This window comes from Balaenoptera musculus, chromosome 7 (genome assembly GCF_009873245.2).
Source record: "Balaenoptera musculus isolate JJ_BM4_2016_0621 chromosome 7, mBalMus1.pri.v3, whole genome shotgun sequence".
Lineage (NCBI taxonomy): Eukaryota > Metazoa > Chordata > Mammalia > Artiodactyla > Balaenopteridae > Balaenoptera > Balaenoptera musculus.
Window position 1 is genome coordinate 18,873,773 of NC_045791.1, and position 17,529 is coordinate 18,891,301.

The window sequence follows — 17,529 nt, forward strand, 5'->3', positions numbered from 1 at the left end:
GTGGAGACTTCAGATTAACCCCCAGGCCCCTGCATCCGGTGAGGCACGGCAGAGGGACGCAAGGGCAGCCGTGCGCTTGTGCAGCGGGCAGGGCCCCGCCTGGGTCCGTGGGGGGCAAGGGTGGTCCTGGAGGCTCAGAGCCGTTGCGGTGCTGGAGGGCTCCCTGGGCCAGCTGGCCAGGAACCTAGCACAGGCAGCCAGCCCTGCCACAGCTGAGATGGAACAGATGTCGGACGCCTTCACTCACCGGCCTGCCCGGGTATGAACAGGACGAACAAGAGCGGAACAGTCTATGCCAAAGGAGATGGTGACGTCCTTTCTGCTGTAGTTGCTGTCACAGCCTTGATGTCTGTAAGCTAATGGCCATTCGCATCTGTGTCTTCAGCCAGCTCCTGGTACAACCATTTTCTACTGTTCACTTCTGGGGTTAAGTAGTGCAGGATTCTGCAAATAAGGTGTTGCTGTCAAATGTACTGTACCGGCGTAGAGGGCACTGCTTTGTTTTCCACTGTTGTAGAGAAAACTAGGGAGAACTTTATTTTTCAATAAACTTTTCTTGTGTGACAGATGGAAGTGATTTGGGGGCGGGGCGGGTGGGTACCAGGGCGCCAGCAGGACCCCGTCCAGCTGCATCCCCCAGTGGTGGCAGCCGCTGACTGCGTTTCACCGTTTGCAGGTACGCTGCCGAAAATGCTGATAGGAAGGTAGGTTTAAGGGATTGGGGGGCTCACTGTGGAACACCCTTTCCCTTGTATCACACCCGCCAGTACTAATTGCACAGCACTCTCCCTGCCCTCCGCTCACCTAGAAGGGAATTGAGTTTGCAAGTAGACTGTTGTTCTGTTTGTTTTGTAGGTAACTGTACTAACTACGTCAGATGTTTAAAAATCTTTAAGGATGTGCTAGCAAGATAGATAGCCCTTAAGAGGCTATCGGAGGGCTTATTAGACCTGGAACATGTTTCCCCACTTCAGGAAGAGCACTTTGGGCTCAGTGTGGTCCGTGAGCACTCGGTTAGGCACAGGCCCTGGGAACAAGGAGGTTCAAGTTCATGCTCCCACCAGGGGCTTGTTGTGGGGATGGTGGAGGGCCGTGATGCAGCCTCCCCGAAGCTGGTGAACCTTCTGGTCGCCGCCCGGAGCAGAGACACCATGGGAGAGAGCCGGCATGTTCGATGGGATACACGTCCCCAAGAAAGGTGAGCATAACTTGAGTGCCTAAGTTTGGGGGATGCCACAGCATAGCTGCCACAATGGGAACTATACTAAACAGTAAATACAGGGAGAAAACCCGCAGAAAAGAAACCTATTGAATATTGCGTTTCCCAGACCTGGACAGTGTCCATCTTTTCTGTGCAACGTGGTAACTAACAGCCCATAGAACATGCCTCAAAATGCTGTTGGCTTAATGGGATGCTTTCAGCATGCCTTTCTCTCCAAGGTCAGTGACCTCTTAGAAGGGACCGCACCACCTTCCCCTCCCCAGCCTGAGGCAGCTGGGGGGCGGGGCACAGCCATCCCCGGGGTGGGGGGGGGGTCAGCTCCAGGCAACACCACATGGACGTATGTGGCTACTCTCTTCCCCTCCCTGAGCGGGGTGTGAGCCTGACCCCCCGCCCGACACCCCATCCTTCACCCACAGCAGTGCCAACCTTCACCATCACCTCCCCATACCATACAAAACAGGTCAAGGTCTTTATTGGTCACCGTCGCCCGGACAAGCAGCAGTGCTAGAGGTACAGAATGTTGCGTGTGGGGAGACCGTTTTTTTTGTGTGTGTGTGTCTTTTTAACAGAATCGATGCCTAACAAACACTGCATAAACCGAGAACAGCTTGTTCCTTACAGCGTGAACAGACTGTAATGTACCATTACCACTTCACACAGCATATAGATAGATAGATAGATACATATATATGGATAGATTATATAATTATTTATTACAAATAAACTGTAGTTTCACATCTCTCCAAAAGGGATCCTGTGTTTACACGTACGTTCGGGTTCTGAATGTACAGGAAAGGGTCAGGGGCTGAGTTCGACCATGCAAAAGCTCACACATCTATCATCACTAAGCACTTTAAAAATAGAATGGTCTCCTCCTTTAGAACAAATCTGGTGTTTAGACTGAGGATTAGTAAAACAGTATGAAATGAATGAAATACATGGACAGAAATTAATTAGGAAGTGATAAAGGGGTGAGGGACCAAAGGGTACGGTCTTCTCTTAAAATCTGCCAGGAGACTCCGGGCCCACGCGGAGGACCCAGGAGGTGGGTCTGGGGAGCTGCTATCCCTTGGAGGCTGGGAGCACCACAGAGGCATTCCACCAAGCAGACTTCGTATCCGCCCCACACGAACCTCTTTACTGCAGAAGATGGAAAAGGTCAGTCCTCCCGCCGGAGACGGGGCCCTGCTCCGTGCTCATTGTCCTACGGTGTTCGGCGGGGGCAGCGGAGGGGGGGGGAGCGGTGCAGTCCGACCTGCGGGGGAGACCTGGTTCCCGTGAGCACAAAGGAATTGAATGTTCAGTTAAACAGCAGTACCGTCCGCCTGCATGGAAAGCTCTCGTGGTCCTGACAGACAGTCTTCATGCAGATGCAGGGCAGCCGGCCCCCTTCACTCGAACATCTCGTAGTGGCGCGTCTGCCTCACCCTGGGCACCATGTCGATGAGGAGCCTGAGAAGAGAAAGGCTGGTCACCCCCACACAGACCCTCCGCAGCCCTGGGCTTGAGCTCTTGGGAAACAGATGGGGGCTTTCTGTTTTTCAGAAGTATAATTCACGTACTATAGAATTCCTACAATTCAGCGGTTTTTAGTACAGGCAACCATCACGATGCCCACCTAATTCCAGAACATTTTCATCACCCCCCAAAAGAAACCCCATGCCCACTAGCGGTCACTCCCCACCCCATCTCCCCCTGACAACCACTAACCTACTCAATCTCCATGGCTTTGCCTACTGGGGATAGTTCCTATAAGTGGAATCATTCAAGATGTAGCCTCTGGTAACTGGTTTCTTTCATTGGGCGTGTTTTCGAGGTTCATCCATCTATCAGTAGCATGAATTGGTATCCTTTTTATGGCTGAATAAATACTCCACTGCATAGCTCTACCACATTTTATTTATCCATTGTTAATGGACATTTGGGTTCTTTAAAACCTGCATAAGTTGGGCATACGAGTTGTCTCTACTTTTTGCCCACTGTGAATAATGCCACTGTGAATGTTCATGCATAGGTGTTTGCGTGGATGTGTGTTTTCGTTGCACTGGAGTATATGCCAAAGGGTGGGACTGCTGGGCCAAATGGCAGCTCCGTGTTTAACATTTTGAGGAACTGCTAAGCTATCCCCAAAGCGGCTGAACAATTTACATTCCCACGGGCAAGATATGGAGGTTCTGATTTCTCCACATTCTCACCAACTCTTACTGTCTCTCTCTTTTATCATAGCCATCGTAGTGGGAGAGAGGAAGCATGTTAACATTTAAAAGCTCAGCGCCTTTGAGAAACTGTTCTCTTTTCAAAGGCCGACTCCAGCCTAGATGCTGGATGCAGAGCTAGCGGTGCCTGCTGGCACTTCTTCAGTGAGAGGCCTCAGGCTGGGCTAGAACCCAACGCCTGGGGTGGCTTTTTCTACATGTAGCCCTTCTGCACTCTAAGTGTAAAAAGTTCTCTAAGTGTGAGGTCCCGGCCTCTGTAGCAGGTGGCAGAGGGGGCTTGAAGGGTGAGGACACCCCACAAACGCCTCACTGGTGCATCATTACGACCCTCACTATAGAGAAAAAGAAAGGGGCCCAAATCTTTCTTTAGGCACGAAGGGTTAAAGGGAGGACCATTCAGTGAACTGTAAAGACAGCAGACAAAAGCGGACCCTTTGTGACTGAAAGCCTAGGCCCCTGGTCCAAGCCCTTGCCTCACTTCTGTCCCAGCCACCAGAGTATGTGACGGCTGCAGGGGGCTTTTCCAGTCTCCTGACCTCCCCCGGGGGCGGGAGGGTCACAGGTACAAGACATGATCGTCAGGGGTGAGGGATATAGCACCCGTGGCCGCCCGGAGAGCAAAGAGGAAAGAGCACTTACTTGACCCCGTAGGCGAATATGGTGAGGCCAATCAGCACGCCGATGCTGCCGTCCAGGTACCAGACCGCCGAGTTGTGCTTGAACACCTCGGCGCTCAGAAGAATGGAGAAGCCCATCACGGCCCCCACGAGGGAGTTAAACCCTGGAAGAGAAGCAGAGAGGGGCTGAGGGCAGTGCCCGGTGAACTTGCTTAGCCACCAGGGAAACTACCCAAATGCCAGGCGTGCCTCTGCATCCCGGAACGTGTGCTGGAAGGGATGTTCCAGAAGCACTTCTCGGGTGATTGATAGCCACCCACATGGCTTGACAAGTCTCTGCTCACGTGTCACCAGGGACCTCCCTGGATGGAGCTGTCACCCTCACCGTCCAGCCCCTGCCAGCCACCATGCCCACGTGACAGCCTGTGTACGGTTCCTGTCGGCTTCCTCCCATGCCCTAGGAACACAGGTCTCCAGGGGGGCAGGGGCACCAGGCCTGCCAAACACACAGGGGACACTCAATACTCAGGGACTCACATCTGTCCAGTGTCTGCTGGGCAAGTACACAGCTGGGATCGTCTCAACTCTGTGAAGTCCGATCATCACCCTCGTTTCACCAATGAGAAAACGAAGTTGAGCAGAGTGAGTGAGGTTTAATAAACTGACCGGGTTATACAGTTCGAGAGGGGCAGGGCTGGGATTCCACCTGAGCCCACGTTCTTTCTCTGCCGTGTCTCCCGAGTCACCCAAGGATGTTTCACTCTCCAGGAAGGAAAGGCAAAGACTAGCGTTAGCTACCTGGCTGCAGAAAGGGCAATCCAGCCAGAACTGGAGCTAACAGACGTTGATCACCATCTCCTTTCGCACACGTCACCTCAGTGGGTCCCCACGACTGAGGCATCGCACTTCCAGCCTACCTGTGCGTTTTCCAAGGCCACACGGGAACGGGGTCTCGCCGTGCTGTGAGCCACAAGGCTCCTCGCCTGCCCCAGCATAACGGGGGCCTGAGAGCAGCTGCAGGCCCACGCCGCCCGGTGGTCCCCTGGCAGCTGCCCATGCAGGCCAGTCACCTCTCCGACAGCAGGCCTGCTCCGTTCCCTGGCAACTCCGCCAGGGTAAAGGTGCCATGCTCCTGCTGAATAACCTTAAATGCATTCACTGTGGGCTGCACCACCGCGGGGGGGTGTGGGGTGTTGTAAATGAAGTGCAGGGGGAGAGGAAGAAGAGTGCAGGGTAGAGATGACTTAGGCCAAGCCCTGTCTCAGGATCCACGGGGTAGACCTCAACAGGCTGCCCCTCAACAATGGGACCGAGATGAAGCCGGGCCTGCAAGGACATCTCTGATTGCCTGTTGCATCACACCCTCTCCTCTCCCCTCCAATCTCCGTCATCTCCCCACGCCAGGTCTCAGCTGAGGACTCGGCCTTGTACTTCTCAGAGCACACAGGTTCAGACACCTTCGGACATCTTCCCCACGCCAAGGCCACCGCCCGCCTACGCCTGCTGCCCTCACGTACTCAGCTGCTTCTCCAGTTACTGCCATTCCTGTGTGAGACTGGCGCCTTCATCCCAGTTCACTGGAGGGCTTTGCTCTTGGATTTCTTCTCCCGCTCCTGGGTCACTCCCACTGGGATAAGTCTTAGCCTCATCACCCACCTGCACCTCCTTCCTTGACCCACCGCGATCCCCATTCACTACCGCCCTTCGCAAAACTCCCCGGAGAGCTGGCTACCCCATCACGCCTCCCGTTCTCTCTTCACCCCGTCCCACTCAGGTCCCTCCCTCCCCCCCAGCGCTGCCCCGGTCCTGGATGGTTCCCGGCTGCCACAGGCCATGGTCAACGCCTCGTCCTCAGCGTACGCCCTCCTAATAAGAACACGTCTCTCCAGCCTCAAGGGGACGCTGCGCTCTGCTGCTTTCCCTCTGTGCACTCCAGCGGTTCCTTCTCAGTCCCCTTTGCTAGACCCTCCTCCTCGTCCCCATCTGCATGCCTGGCTTAGTCCCCCGAGCACTTCCTCCGCCTGTGTTCTCCGGCCAGGTTCTCACCTCCACCCCATAAGCCAGCATCTCCCTAGCTCTCTTTCGTCCTGACCTTTCCCCTCAGCTGCAGACATATTAGCATCTCAAACTGAACACGCTCAGAGCAAAAACTGCTGCCTCCCCACGACTAGCCCTCCGGCCACCCTCTCCGTAATCAGCGCCCTCGGCCACCTAGCTGCTGCAGCCAAACATCTAGGATCCCAGCCTGGACTTTTCTCACATCCCGCATCTCAGCCACCCATCAAGTCATTCTTGCCGACTGTCATCCCCCAAACCCGCCCCCAGTCTGCCGCCTTCCCGCTCCCCCTCCTGCCCACCTCCCCCATCCTCGCCGTGATTCCCCTCGCGGCAGCCAGACTGACCTCTGCAGCGAACAGCAGCCAAAGCCCTCCAGCGGAAAAGCCGCCCAGTTCTGAAAACCATCCAGACTCCACGGCGGGCGAGTCCTGCGGTGACCAGCGCCCCCCTCCTCGGACGCACCAGGCCCGCGGGTCCGCTCCTCGTCCCCGCTCCGGCCACGCCGCCACCTGCAGCCGCCAGCCCCGGCCGGACCCCTCCTCCTGGGGCCTCCCACGCCGCCTCCCCAGCCTGAACCCAGAGCCCCTAAGGCGGCTCCTCCGTCCCCCAGCCACACCCTCCTACCGGCGCGCCCTTGCGGCTCTGCTCTCCGTTACATGACATTTTTACCGTTTTTCTTTTTGCAGACATCCCTCTCTTTCCCACCAGAAATGTCGGCGAAAGGACAGGAGTTTTGTGTCTCTCCTTGCTGTGCTCCAACTCCCAGAACAGGGGCTGGCGCTTCTCGGGGACTCGATTGATTGCTGGCACTAAATACTGAGCTAACAGATGGAGGGACGGGGGAGGGGAAGGCACGGACATGGCCTTAGTCAGGGACTCCTACCAGCCGGTCTGGGCCGTCCCGAGGGAGAGTCGAAGCCACCCCTGCCCAGGCTCTGGGGGCCTCCCTGCTGAGGCAGGCCTGCGGCTAGAGCTCTGGGGAGACAGCCCCCCGAGAGGCAGAGGATCTACCCCTGAACTTCAGGGTGTGGTCGGGGGCCCCCTGGAGCGCCAACCTTCCCCACTCACGTTCACACCTGGCGGAGCCTTCCAACCCAGTTTCACCTCAATACAGGTGACAAGGGTTAGCAAAGGCAAACCCCTCCACCTCCCTGCCACGGGGGACCATATCCTCCAGAGGCCAGTCCAGGGAACTGGGTGGAGAGGGGCCGGGACTTGCTGGGAGCCTGCGGTGGGTGAGGGCTATTCCAGGCAGGGCCTCCACCTGCCCTGCCGTGTCTACCTGGGAATCCCGGCCCACCGTCCGCAGGGAGCACTTCTACCCCACCCACAAGGCCTCCGCTGCAGACAGCAGACCTGACAAAGCTTTCTCTGGGTGCCCCGGGGGTAGCGGGAGGGCAGGGCTGGCATCAGCTTCACCTGAGATGTGTCCCACCAGTGCCAGATCCCAAGGCCAAATCTCTAAGCCTTCCACCTTCGACCGACAGGAGACAGGCGCCCTTCCCCATGCTACGTCCTGCCCTCCCCTTCTCAGGGCCGCCCGGGGACAAGGCTGCAACCCAGGCCCCTGGGGTGTTAGTTTCCGTGGCTCCTCCAGGCTCACTCACCTCTAGACGATGGGGAAAAGCACCCAGCGTGCTCCCCACCTCTGTTCTCCATGCGGCTCATGTAGCTGACTCCACTCCGCCCTTCTGTCACCGCAGGGTCTCTCCCAGCTCCTCGCACGCAGAGCGCTTTGGAACTCCCCCCTCTCTGTCCTGCCCATGGTTTTGGCCTCTGCATATCACACCCTCAATTCTGCTTCCATCTCTCCCCAAGGAGGGGGACAGCGGGTCCACTCTGAGACGGGGGAGGCCGTATTTCTCTCCTGTCTTCTGATACATCAGGATCATCAAGATATTTCCCCTCTCCCATTAGAAGAGGCTGGCATTTACCCTCTTGCGTCTGGCTGTCCCTTGAATCTCCCTGTTCTTTTTAACAAATGGAATCAGACCAGTCCTCTTAAAGAAATTCTCTGCAGCCCGTCTTTTCTCAGAGGGCCACCAAAAGCGTCCACAGAGACCACTACTCTGTCAAGGGGCTACCTGGGCTGGGGTTTACCTCTCAGGCATTAAGTTGGGGGAATGTTGTTTTGGGGGGCGGCTAGGGGAGAAAGGCAGAGACAAGCTGGAGGTGGCTGCTGCCCCAGGGCAGACTGGAATCCTTCACTCCTCTTTCTCCATCTTTATCGTGGGTACCAGTGGGCCCCCGGAGCCCTCAGAGAAGCCCGGAGGAGCTCAGAAAGGCTGCAGAGGGTGGGAGGGTCCCCCAGACAGCCGCAAGATGTCCACTCGCTCCACCAAGTCACCCGGCTCTGCCAGCCAAGGACCCACCAGCCTCCCCTTTCGACAGTGGGGGGACCCACCCACCCCATGCGGACTCCGGATGGTTCACAGCTGATGGAACTTTCACCCTGTTCACCCATACCTTCCAGGAGTCTCTGACCTGCTCCGCTCTGCCCACCTGTGGTTATGACGGAGCCTGACATTTCAGCTGCACTTCTTATGAGCCTGTGCGAGGACACTGGAACCAGCACACCCGGACTGGGGGACGATTCCGTACCCACCCTGCCGCATCCTTCAGAATTTTAGAGGCTTCCTAGCGGCAGCTACTCCCCAGGAAGGACACTGAGCCCACAGGCCACCCATCTTCCTAGCGAGGCACACAAGGCCCCATCGGTCACTCACCTCTGGGCTGCTGTCCCCACCCCACCCAGGCCCATACGCTTGTCCCATCTGCCTGTTAAAACCAGGGCTCTTGCCAAAAATAAACGCTGTCATCATCTTAGAAAACAAAATAATGTCTGAGGCGATCTTGATTAGAGGCTCTAACAGTCTGGCTTTGATGACTAGATAAGAATCTGTATAATTAAGCACATATTAATTTTATGCAGGAAATTCTGATTCAAAGTTGTTCATGTACTTGAAAACCACCACAGACTCTTGGTACTTTAGAACAGTCAACCCAGGCCCCTCAACTCGGGTTTCCAGCTGTCCTGCGGGCAGCGCTGGGGCCCGGCTGCTGGCCCCTCGCTCAGAACTCCCCCCAGGTACCTTTCCACAGTCTTCCTCTGTCTGATCTGTAGTATTAACTTGCTGCACAAAATCCTTTTGCCTTAAATGATACAAAGCCAGCTTCAGCCTAGCCCTATAGCAATGACCGCATGCTGACTAAATATCCAAAGCAAGAAAACCAGCCAGGCATGATGTCCCGCGCTGCGCAGCACAGCATGGGGAAGGAAGTCTGGAATTTACCCGCACCCTGTCGTCCCCATTCCCCTGAAGATCTGCCTCCTGACTGTAAGGGCACGGCCCAGGGACTAAGGAGCAGTACTTCCATCCCGCTCTTGAACCACGGAGAGGGGTCATTACGAAGAGAAGTGGACGGTATAAGTGAAAACTGTTCCACCAACAGGGCGGAGCGGCCTGGCCCGGTCCACACACAGCTCCAGCTTAGCAACCAGCCGCCTCGCCAGGTGACAGGTGAGACCCGCCCGCCCTCCCTCCCTCCCAGCACCAGAAGCAATTGGCTGGACTTGGAGAGAAAGCACTTGGCCTGGCCCCCTGCCCTGGGCCAGACCAACAGTAACGGCAGGCATGGCTCCCGAAGCCCAGCCGGCCCCCCGACCTCCCCACGTGAGGGAAGAACAGGGAGGAGATACTTACAGATGGTTCCCTAGTTCTGCTAATCAATGAATGAGGAAAATCGGGATCCCAGACAAGGCAATTAGCAGGAGGCTGTAACTACTGCCTCCTATTTAGCTGACACTCCCACCGAGCGGAGGACTGCAGTGTGACAACCACGCCCCCTGATGGCCGGTGTCGGGGGGGGGGGGGGCCCTCATGGGTGACAGGCTAGGGGACCGGGGTGCTGCCTCAGCTCTTTGCAATAGCTGTCTTGCTCTGCCTGTCTGTCTCTCCTCAACCTCCACAGCCAATTCATCCCCGAGCCCTGCCCATGTTATAAATATCGCCGACCCTTCCTCCATTCCCCCATATCCCACCCCCGCGCCAGGCCACCACCCCGTGAGCTCCCCAGAGACCTCTCCCCTCCCCCCTGAGGCCCCTCCGCTCTGTTCTCTACCTTGATGGCCACAAGTCTCTTTTTAAAACATCCATCATGTCACCTCGTCTGTTTAAACATTTAGCAGAACATCCAAAATCCCACACTTGACCTAACGTCCTGAATGGTCCGCCCTCGCCCACTCGTCGGGGCCCCTCATCCTCCCCTCCTTCCTCTCGCCCCGCAGATGCCCCAGGCTCCCTCCCAACTCGGCTCCCTCTGCCTGAGGAGTGCCTGCCCCCGGCTCTCCGCCTGTCGGTGGAACAGTTTTCACTTAAACCATCCACTTCTCTTTGTAATGACCCCTCTCCCCGGGTCAAGAGTAGGACGGAAGTACTGCATATGCATGTGGATGGTTCTGTATGTGCGAATGATGACATCAGGGGTTATTTCATTAGAAACACACACACTTCTCACCAGGGGCTTCTCTTACGCCACATAAAATGGTGGGACGTTAGGACAAGTGAAGCCTAAATAGAAACAGCATCTGGAACGCCTATAAAGCGTTCGGTGAAGTCACCAGTCGAGGGAGGGGCACCCACTGTTCTGAGAAGAAGGGGGTCAAGCCCCGTGGTCACGGGTAGGGAGTGGACAGGGCCTCCTGCCTGGGTCCACATTCAGGCTCCCGGCCCAGTGTCTCGGCTGCAGTCATCTGAATACAGAAAGTGCTGATATCTGTAAGTCAGAGGGGCTCTCTGACTTAAGGGATCAACTCAGGGCAGACAGAGGAGCGCCTGCTGGGCACTCACCACCCGGAGCCCCGAAAACTGCACTGACTGGTGCAGCTCCCCCCAGGCCTGCCTTCCTGTCCCTCGTGTGCAAGGTAAAGAGACTTGGAAAGGAAGGAACAGAGCACGTCGCTGGAGATTCAAGGTCCAGCCGGACCTCTGCTCTGTTCAGGCCTGAAGGGTGCAGGCAGAGCTGTGCCGCTCAGAGCAACAGAGAAGAACCTCGAAGGTGGCTGGAGAACCCACACCCAGCCTCCTGGTTAACGGTCTCAGCACAAGGCCGCCTGTGCTCTCACTCCTAAAAAAAGGAGGATTCCACAGCCAAAGGAGGCGTTTTCTTTTCCAGCTTAAAAAACACCAGACCACAAAAATCACAGGGAGTGAACACTTCTCCCGCCATCCTGGAAGCATCACTTTGACCTCCTGCCCGCCTGCCCCACCGTGCAAAAGCCCAGCTCCACACACGGCAGGGCACCAGCACAGGATGAGGAGTCCACGCCCATACCGCGTCACCATGCTCGTCACTTGGGAGAGAAGGGCCCTCTTACCGCCATCCGCCCCGTGCTCAACGCATAACAGCTACCCACACGTGACCGCACCCACGTATTGCACACAGGAGAGAACTCCGAGAATCTGAGGAGCGGGGAGCGGTTCTCTCCTTAAAAAAGAAATCATGGGAACTCCCTGGCGGTCCAGTGGTTAGGACGCAGCACTTTCACTGCCGGGGCCCGGGTTCAATCCCTAGCTGGGGAACTAAGATCTCACAGGCTGTGCAGCACAGCCGGGAGAAAAAGAAAAAAGAAAGAAAGAGAGGGAGGGAGGGAGAGAGAGAGAAAGAGAGAGAAAGAGAGAGAGGGACCTCCCTGGTGGCGCAGTGGTTGAGAATCTGCCTGCCAATGCAGGGGACACGGGTTCGAGCCCTGGTCTGGGAAGATACCACATGCCGCGGAGCAACTAGGCCCATGAGCCACAACTACTGAGTCTGCGCTCCGCAACAAGAGAGGCCGCGACAGTGAGAGGCCCGCGCACCGCGATGAAGAGTGGCCCCCGCTCACTGCAACTAGAGAAAGCCCTCGCACAGAAACGAAGACCCAACACAGCCAAAAATAAATAAATAAATAAATAAATTTAAAAAAAAAAAGAAAGAGAGAGGGAGAGAAAGAAAGGAAGAAAGAAAGACCTAACGACCTCTGCTCTACTTTGTGCAGGCACACCCACCAACCCACCAGCTTTTACCCTTGGACCTCCCACCCCAGGGCACAGGGGCTCCCATCTCTACTCCCGACCCCCAGAAACTTCACACGCTCCAGGATAAAGAAAAAGAAGACAGACAGGCAATGGTGTCCATCACGTTTCTAGTTTACATGCCAGCACTAGTTGGCAAAAACGGAAACGTGCTTTTCCTACTGTCACACATCCTCCTCTGTCAGCCCAAAGGCCACGCAGGACACAGAGGGACACTTCTGCCTGGTTTGGGTCTTGAGCAGAGAACACACGGCTCATTGCCCTGGCGAAGCCCTGGTCACTGCAACTTCAACTCCCAGGTAAGCGTTCCACTAGCTGGAGGGGGAAATGCGCGTGGAGCGTTCACCAAGGAAACCTGCATAGAATCCAGGGAAGACATTTACTTTTTATGTGGAGCAACGCACCTCAAATGCAAGGCTCTGGGAAGCCCTTTGTGCTCCATGATTGAGAGCCTGGGGAGCCCTGGCAGGAGGTCCCGGTGGAGGTGCTTCAGGAAGAGTGTATTCAATTCCTAGGGCACGAGACATCTGCCCTGATAGGAAACCCTGAGAATCATTAAACAGCCTGGGGGGGAGGGGAGGACAGTGAGGAACAGATTCCAAATTGTTGAGCTCTTCTGCAAGACGAGCAGCTAAAAGTGACCCAAGCAGCATCTTCCCTCACTGTGAGCTCAGCCCCTAGACACCCTGGCCTTACTCACCATCGGTTATGAGGGCTCTGCTGGTCAGAACTTTCCCCAGCATAAACTTCAGCACAGCCAGGACGCTGCAAAGGATCCCACTTAAAATGGAGACGCTGAACAGGAAATCATCCTAGAAGAGAAAGTTCCAGATTTCAACAGTTCAGCTCAGGCTAGAGCAGATTGCAAACCACTGGCCTTTGTTCCCAGAACAAATCATCAGTGGAGTATGCTGCCACCAGGTGGGGTATATTGCTTGTTTTTATACCTCAGTTACCTGTGTCACTGGGAATCGAAAACGATGATCAAAAACGAATAATCCAGACTTATATTTCCTTAGAAACCGATTACATACTTCTTTCCCTGTAGGAGATTCCCCTTCCCGCTATTCTGCCAAAATGGTTGGCAATCAATGATCAATAACGGAGTTGGTCAAATGCTAAAAATAGTGATTTCTATGTAGAGTTTTCCATGGATAAGTCAAAAAGCAACTGACTGCAAAATCTGGAACATGTAAGTAGACCACTGGCCTAAGAACAGAGCCAGCTGAACTTGCCATGGGGTCCATTATGGCTGGAGCTACTTATAACCATATTTTTTCCTTAACTTCACACAAGCAACTGGAAGTTCAAATATAGCCTTCAAGGTGGGAAACGGTATCTAAGATAAATTGATGTTATCTTAGCACTTCCTATAAGTTGTTAGCTTACCTTTGCAAGCAAATGCATGAGTCACATATGCAAAAGCGAGTAGCCCTGTCTCTATCTCCTGACAGCAGGGCCCACAGGGCCTCTCAGCTTCGGGCTCCAGGCATCACTCCCATGAAACACAGCCTCCAGATTCCCCAATATTAAAATGCCACTGCCAGCAGAAATCTCATAAAGCATCACATATACTCAATGAAATAGGATTCCTTAAGCTGTTTATTAGTCAAATAACAGAAAGCTGGGAAGACAGCCTGTTTCCCTGGGTTCAAAACTCAGCAAAGTGATCTGAAAACTCACCTTGCTGGAAACAGGGTATCTGCAAAGCATCAAAGCATTTCCCCCAAGGGAACTAAGATCCCACATGGCGCACGGTGCAGCAAAAAAACAAAAACAAAAAGCACCTCCTCCACAACGCTGATCAATGGTGGTTGGTTTTAACAGATGTCCACAAATCCTGTGCTACTCCCTCCCCAAAAAGGCACAGCTTAATTCCCTCCTCCACTGAGCGTCGACTGGACTCATGACTCGTAGCTAACAAACAGAATACGGAAAAGAGGAAAATAGTGACTTTACAGGGGGGAAACCCAGTAAGTGATCAAGACGAGCATGACCACGCATAAGTGACGCTGCTATCATGTGCCTCCGGATAGGATGGGGCGTGAAGAAGAAGAAGGCCTCTGGGTGTCCTACCCCCAAATCCATAACCTCATTTGAATCGTGAAAAACCATCAAACAAACCCATGTTGAGGACAGTCTACAAAACACCTGAGCACTACTTTTCATACATGTCAAGGTCATGAAATTTCAAGGTCGTGAAAGACAAGGAACCACCGAGAAACTGTCACAGATTGGAGGCTAAGGAAATGTGAGGACGAAATGCCACAGAAACAGAAAAGGTCATTACATGGGAAAGCCGGAGAAATCAGCGCAGAGGCTGGAGTTGTGTTAATAGTGTTGTCATCCCCTAGTTTGGGTAATGGCACCCTGGTTATCTACGTGAGACGTTAACCTTAGGAGAGGCTGGAGGAAGGGGATATGGGACCCCTCTGTAATGTCTTTGTAACTGATATATAAATCTGAAATTATTTCAAATTTTGAAGTTTTTAAAAATAATCACCTCACTGAAGTTTCACTTCCTCAAATGACCAGTAAGGACTATGCCAAACCTGGCCTCTGGACGGATCCCCAGTCCAGGCTGTGCATAAGGTTAATGCACCAGGGGCCACGGGGGTGTGCGGTGGGGTAGGACCCCCAAATCCAAGCTCTCTTCGTGCAGAAACTAAGTCTAATTATGGGAGAGGGTGCCCATAAGAAAAAAACATGATTAAGGAATCACGTACCAACATAGACCCAGATGCAGATAAGATTCAAAAAGCCTAAGTTGGTGGCACTTCCCTGGTGGCGCAGTGGCTAAGACTCCGCGCTCCCAATGCAGGGGGCCTGGGTTCGATCCCTGGTCAGGGAACTAGATCCCACATACATGCCACAACTAAGAGTTCGCATGCCGCAACTTAGGAGCCCGCCTGCAGCAACTAAGAACCGGTGCAACCAAATTAATTAATTAATTAATTAATTATTTTTTTAAAAAACCTAAGTTGGGAGACTGAGGCAGTCCATTAAGTACTGTGAGGCCCCAGATTGAGAAGGTGAATTCTCACTTTGCTCACCCCATGCCTAAAGCCTTTCTGACTTCACCCGATCTGTTGGCAAAGCCCTCACCCCTACATGTTCGGAGACAGAGAAAGGCTGTGTTCACCCCATCCAGGTCCCAGGGAGCTGGGGGTTGAGGTTCCGCTCCCACCCCCAGATGCACCTTGAGAAGAGCCAGCATGGCTTTGCTGGTCCTCCCCTGGGTCTGCTAACCCGGGGAGCAAACTGCTGAACGGGGGCTTGGCTGACAAAGGGCAGTGATACGCCAGCAGATCTTTGCTCAAATCTAGACTTCATTGCTTACTGGGGAAACAAACCCAAGCTCTCAAGTCTCAATTCTCTCTTCCATAAAGAGCAGTGTGATACCCACAGCCCCCGGCAGGCAGCTGATGTGCAATAAAATGTAGCGACTGTTATTAAAGGCCCCAAACGCATTACCCACACACTCACTTATTCCACCAAACAGCCGCGCTAGGTGCTAATGGTGAGCCCCAAAGCATGGTAAGCATCGCTATAAAAGAAACACGGGGAATTTATTACCTAGAAAGAAGCACACATGGCGCAATGTAAAGAAACGTAAGAGAAACTACGATTGGGGTCCACAGTGGCTTATCAAGGGCGAAGGGGTGTTTGAAACCCATGGCCTGGAATCCTGGAGGAACAGGAGATGGGGTTTGTGATGTGATAAAGTATAATAGAAGCATTGTATGATAATTAAAGGCACCGGAGCAGAAGCCTCGCTTAGTAACTGTGTGACTCTGGGCAAGTCACAGAACCTCCCCCCCCCCGCTCCTCCTCCGTTTACGCATCTGTAAAATGCAAAAAAAGAAGAGACCTGCCACCCCTGGTGGCTGTGTAGTGTATCCACAGGGGTCAGCAGGAACTATGTTTCCTGGAATTCCCTTGCTAGGTGTTTCCAAGTCACACTCGGCCACCAGAGACATCTGTGTGAGATTCAGAAGGTGGAGGTGAAGTGGCGGCCCCTCGTCCTGAAGGCAGGTACAGGGCACCAGGTGCTGCCGTGCACGTATTGTTGATCCACTGGGTCAGCCTGGGGGTGGGGTAGAAGCCAGGCCCTCAGCTCTGCCAGCTCCCACTGGATCCCCTCCTCCAGCTTCTCTGAGCCCTGAGCCAGCCATGTGTGCAGCTTCATGACACAGGCTTCCTCTGCAGGTCACCCGTGTCACCGAGGCTGAGACCGGGAGGGTCAGATGTGGCTTCAGGCCACCTTCAGGGTCCCAAGTTGTCCTGCTGTGCGTCCCTCCTGCCAGGGAGCCCTGCTGACTTCAGGCCCAGATTCCGGAGCAGCAGCTCCCGTCATCCTGCACGGCCCCATCGCTGCAACAAAGCCCTGTCCTGACCACTTAGAGAGGTTCCGCTACGCGCTTGAGCCTCACATACTACTCCATAAGGATGTTCCAAAGTGCTCCAACGGTTCCTGGCACAGAGTTAATGATATATTTAAATATGCAGAAGCCAACGTGCAAAACTCAGGTTTTTCCTATCTGTGGATTATTCCTAGCAACCACAGTCTGCTCCCAGGATCAGCTCTGAAGGAACATTTGCCTTCCCCAAGTCTGGGAAAACAGAGACTGTGGCCACCTTGAAGCCTCACCCAGGCTTTGCTCACCACTGCTGTGCTGATCTGCTTCAGAAAAAATAAACCCTGAAGCAGGACCCACGGAGGACCTGGGCTGGCACAGACCCGCCAATGCCCTTGCCCAAAAACAGCTTTCAACTTCCTAGAACTCGCTGTGATTTTCCCACCCAGAGTGCACCTGGCTCTCCTCTCTCCACACAGCCACCACATCTACTGTTAGCATGAGCATAATGTCACAGAGAAGTAGTCATCAGCCTGCTCAAGACATCAGTCCTTGCTATGGACTGTTTGTGTCCTCCCCAAATGCATTATGTTGAATTCCTAAGCCTCACTGTGATGGTATTTGGAGATGGAGATGAGGGAGGGGGCCCTCATGGTGGTATTTGTGCCCTTATAGCGAGAGGAATAGATTTCTCTCTCTCTCTCTCTCTCTCTCTCTCCACCTACACACATTGAGGAAAGGTCAGGTGAGGTCACGGTGAGAAGGCAGCTGTCTGACCCAAGGACAGATCCCTCACCAGACACTGACTCTGCTGGCACCTTGATCTTGGAGTTGCGGTCTCCAGAAATATGACAAATAAAAGCCACCCAGTCTATGGTATTTTGTTATGGCATCCTGAGCTAAGACAGTCCTGAGTGTAATACAAGGAGTTTCTGAGAGGATTCCTTCCCGAGAGTCAGGAAGGCAGAGCAGACCTGGCTG

General features: G+C 54.2%; 1 protein-coding gene across 1 annotated transcript in view; it reads right to left on the reverse strand.

Moving 5' to 3' along the window:
* Nucleotides 1–626: 626 nt before the first annotated feature.
* TMEM163 (transmembrane protein 163) overlaps nucleotides 627–17,529 on the reverse strand; it is a 256,499-nt gene continuing 239,596 nt past the window's right edge. Inside the window, exons 6-8 of the mRNA XM_036857046.1 lie at nucleotides 12,891–13,002; nucleotides 4,081–4,222; nucleotides 627–2,677 (exon numbers count right to left, since the gene is read on the reverse strand). Coding sequence (XP_036712941.1) covers nucleotides 2,617–2,677; nucleotides 4,081–4,222; nucleotides 12,891–13,002 — 315 coding nt within the window. The 3' untranslated portion in view covers nucleotides 627–2,616. The remainder of the gene's footprint in view (nucleotides 2,678–4,080; nucleotides 4,223–12,890; nucleotides 13,003–17,529) is intronic.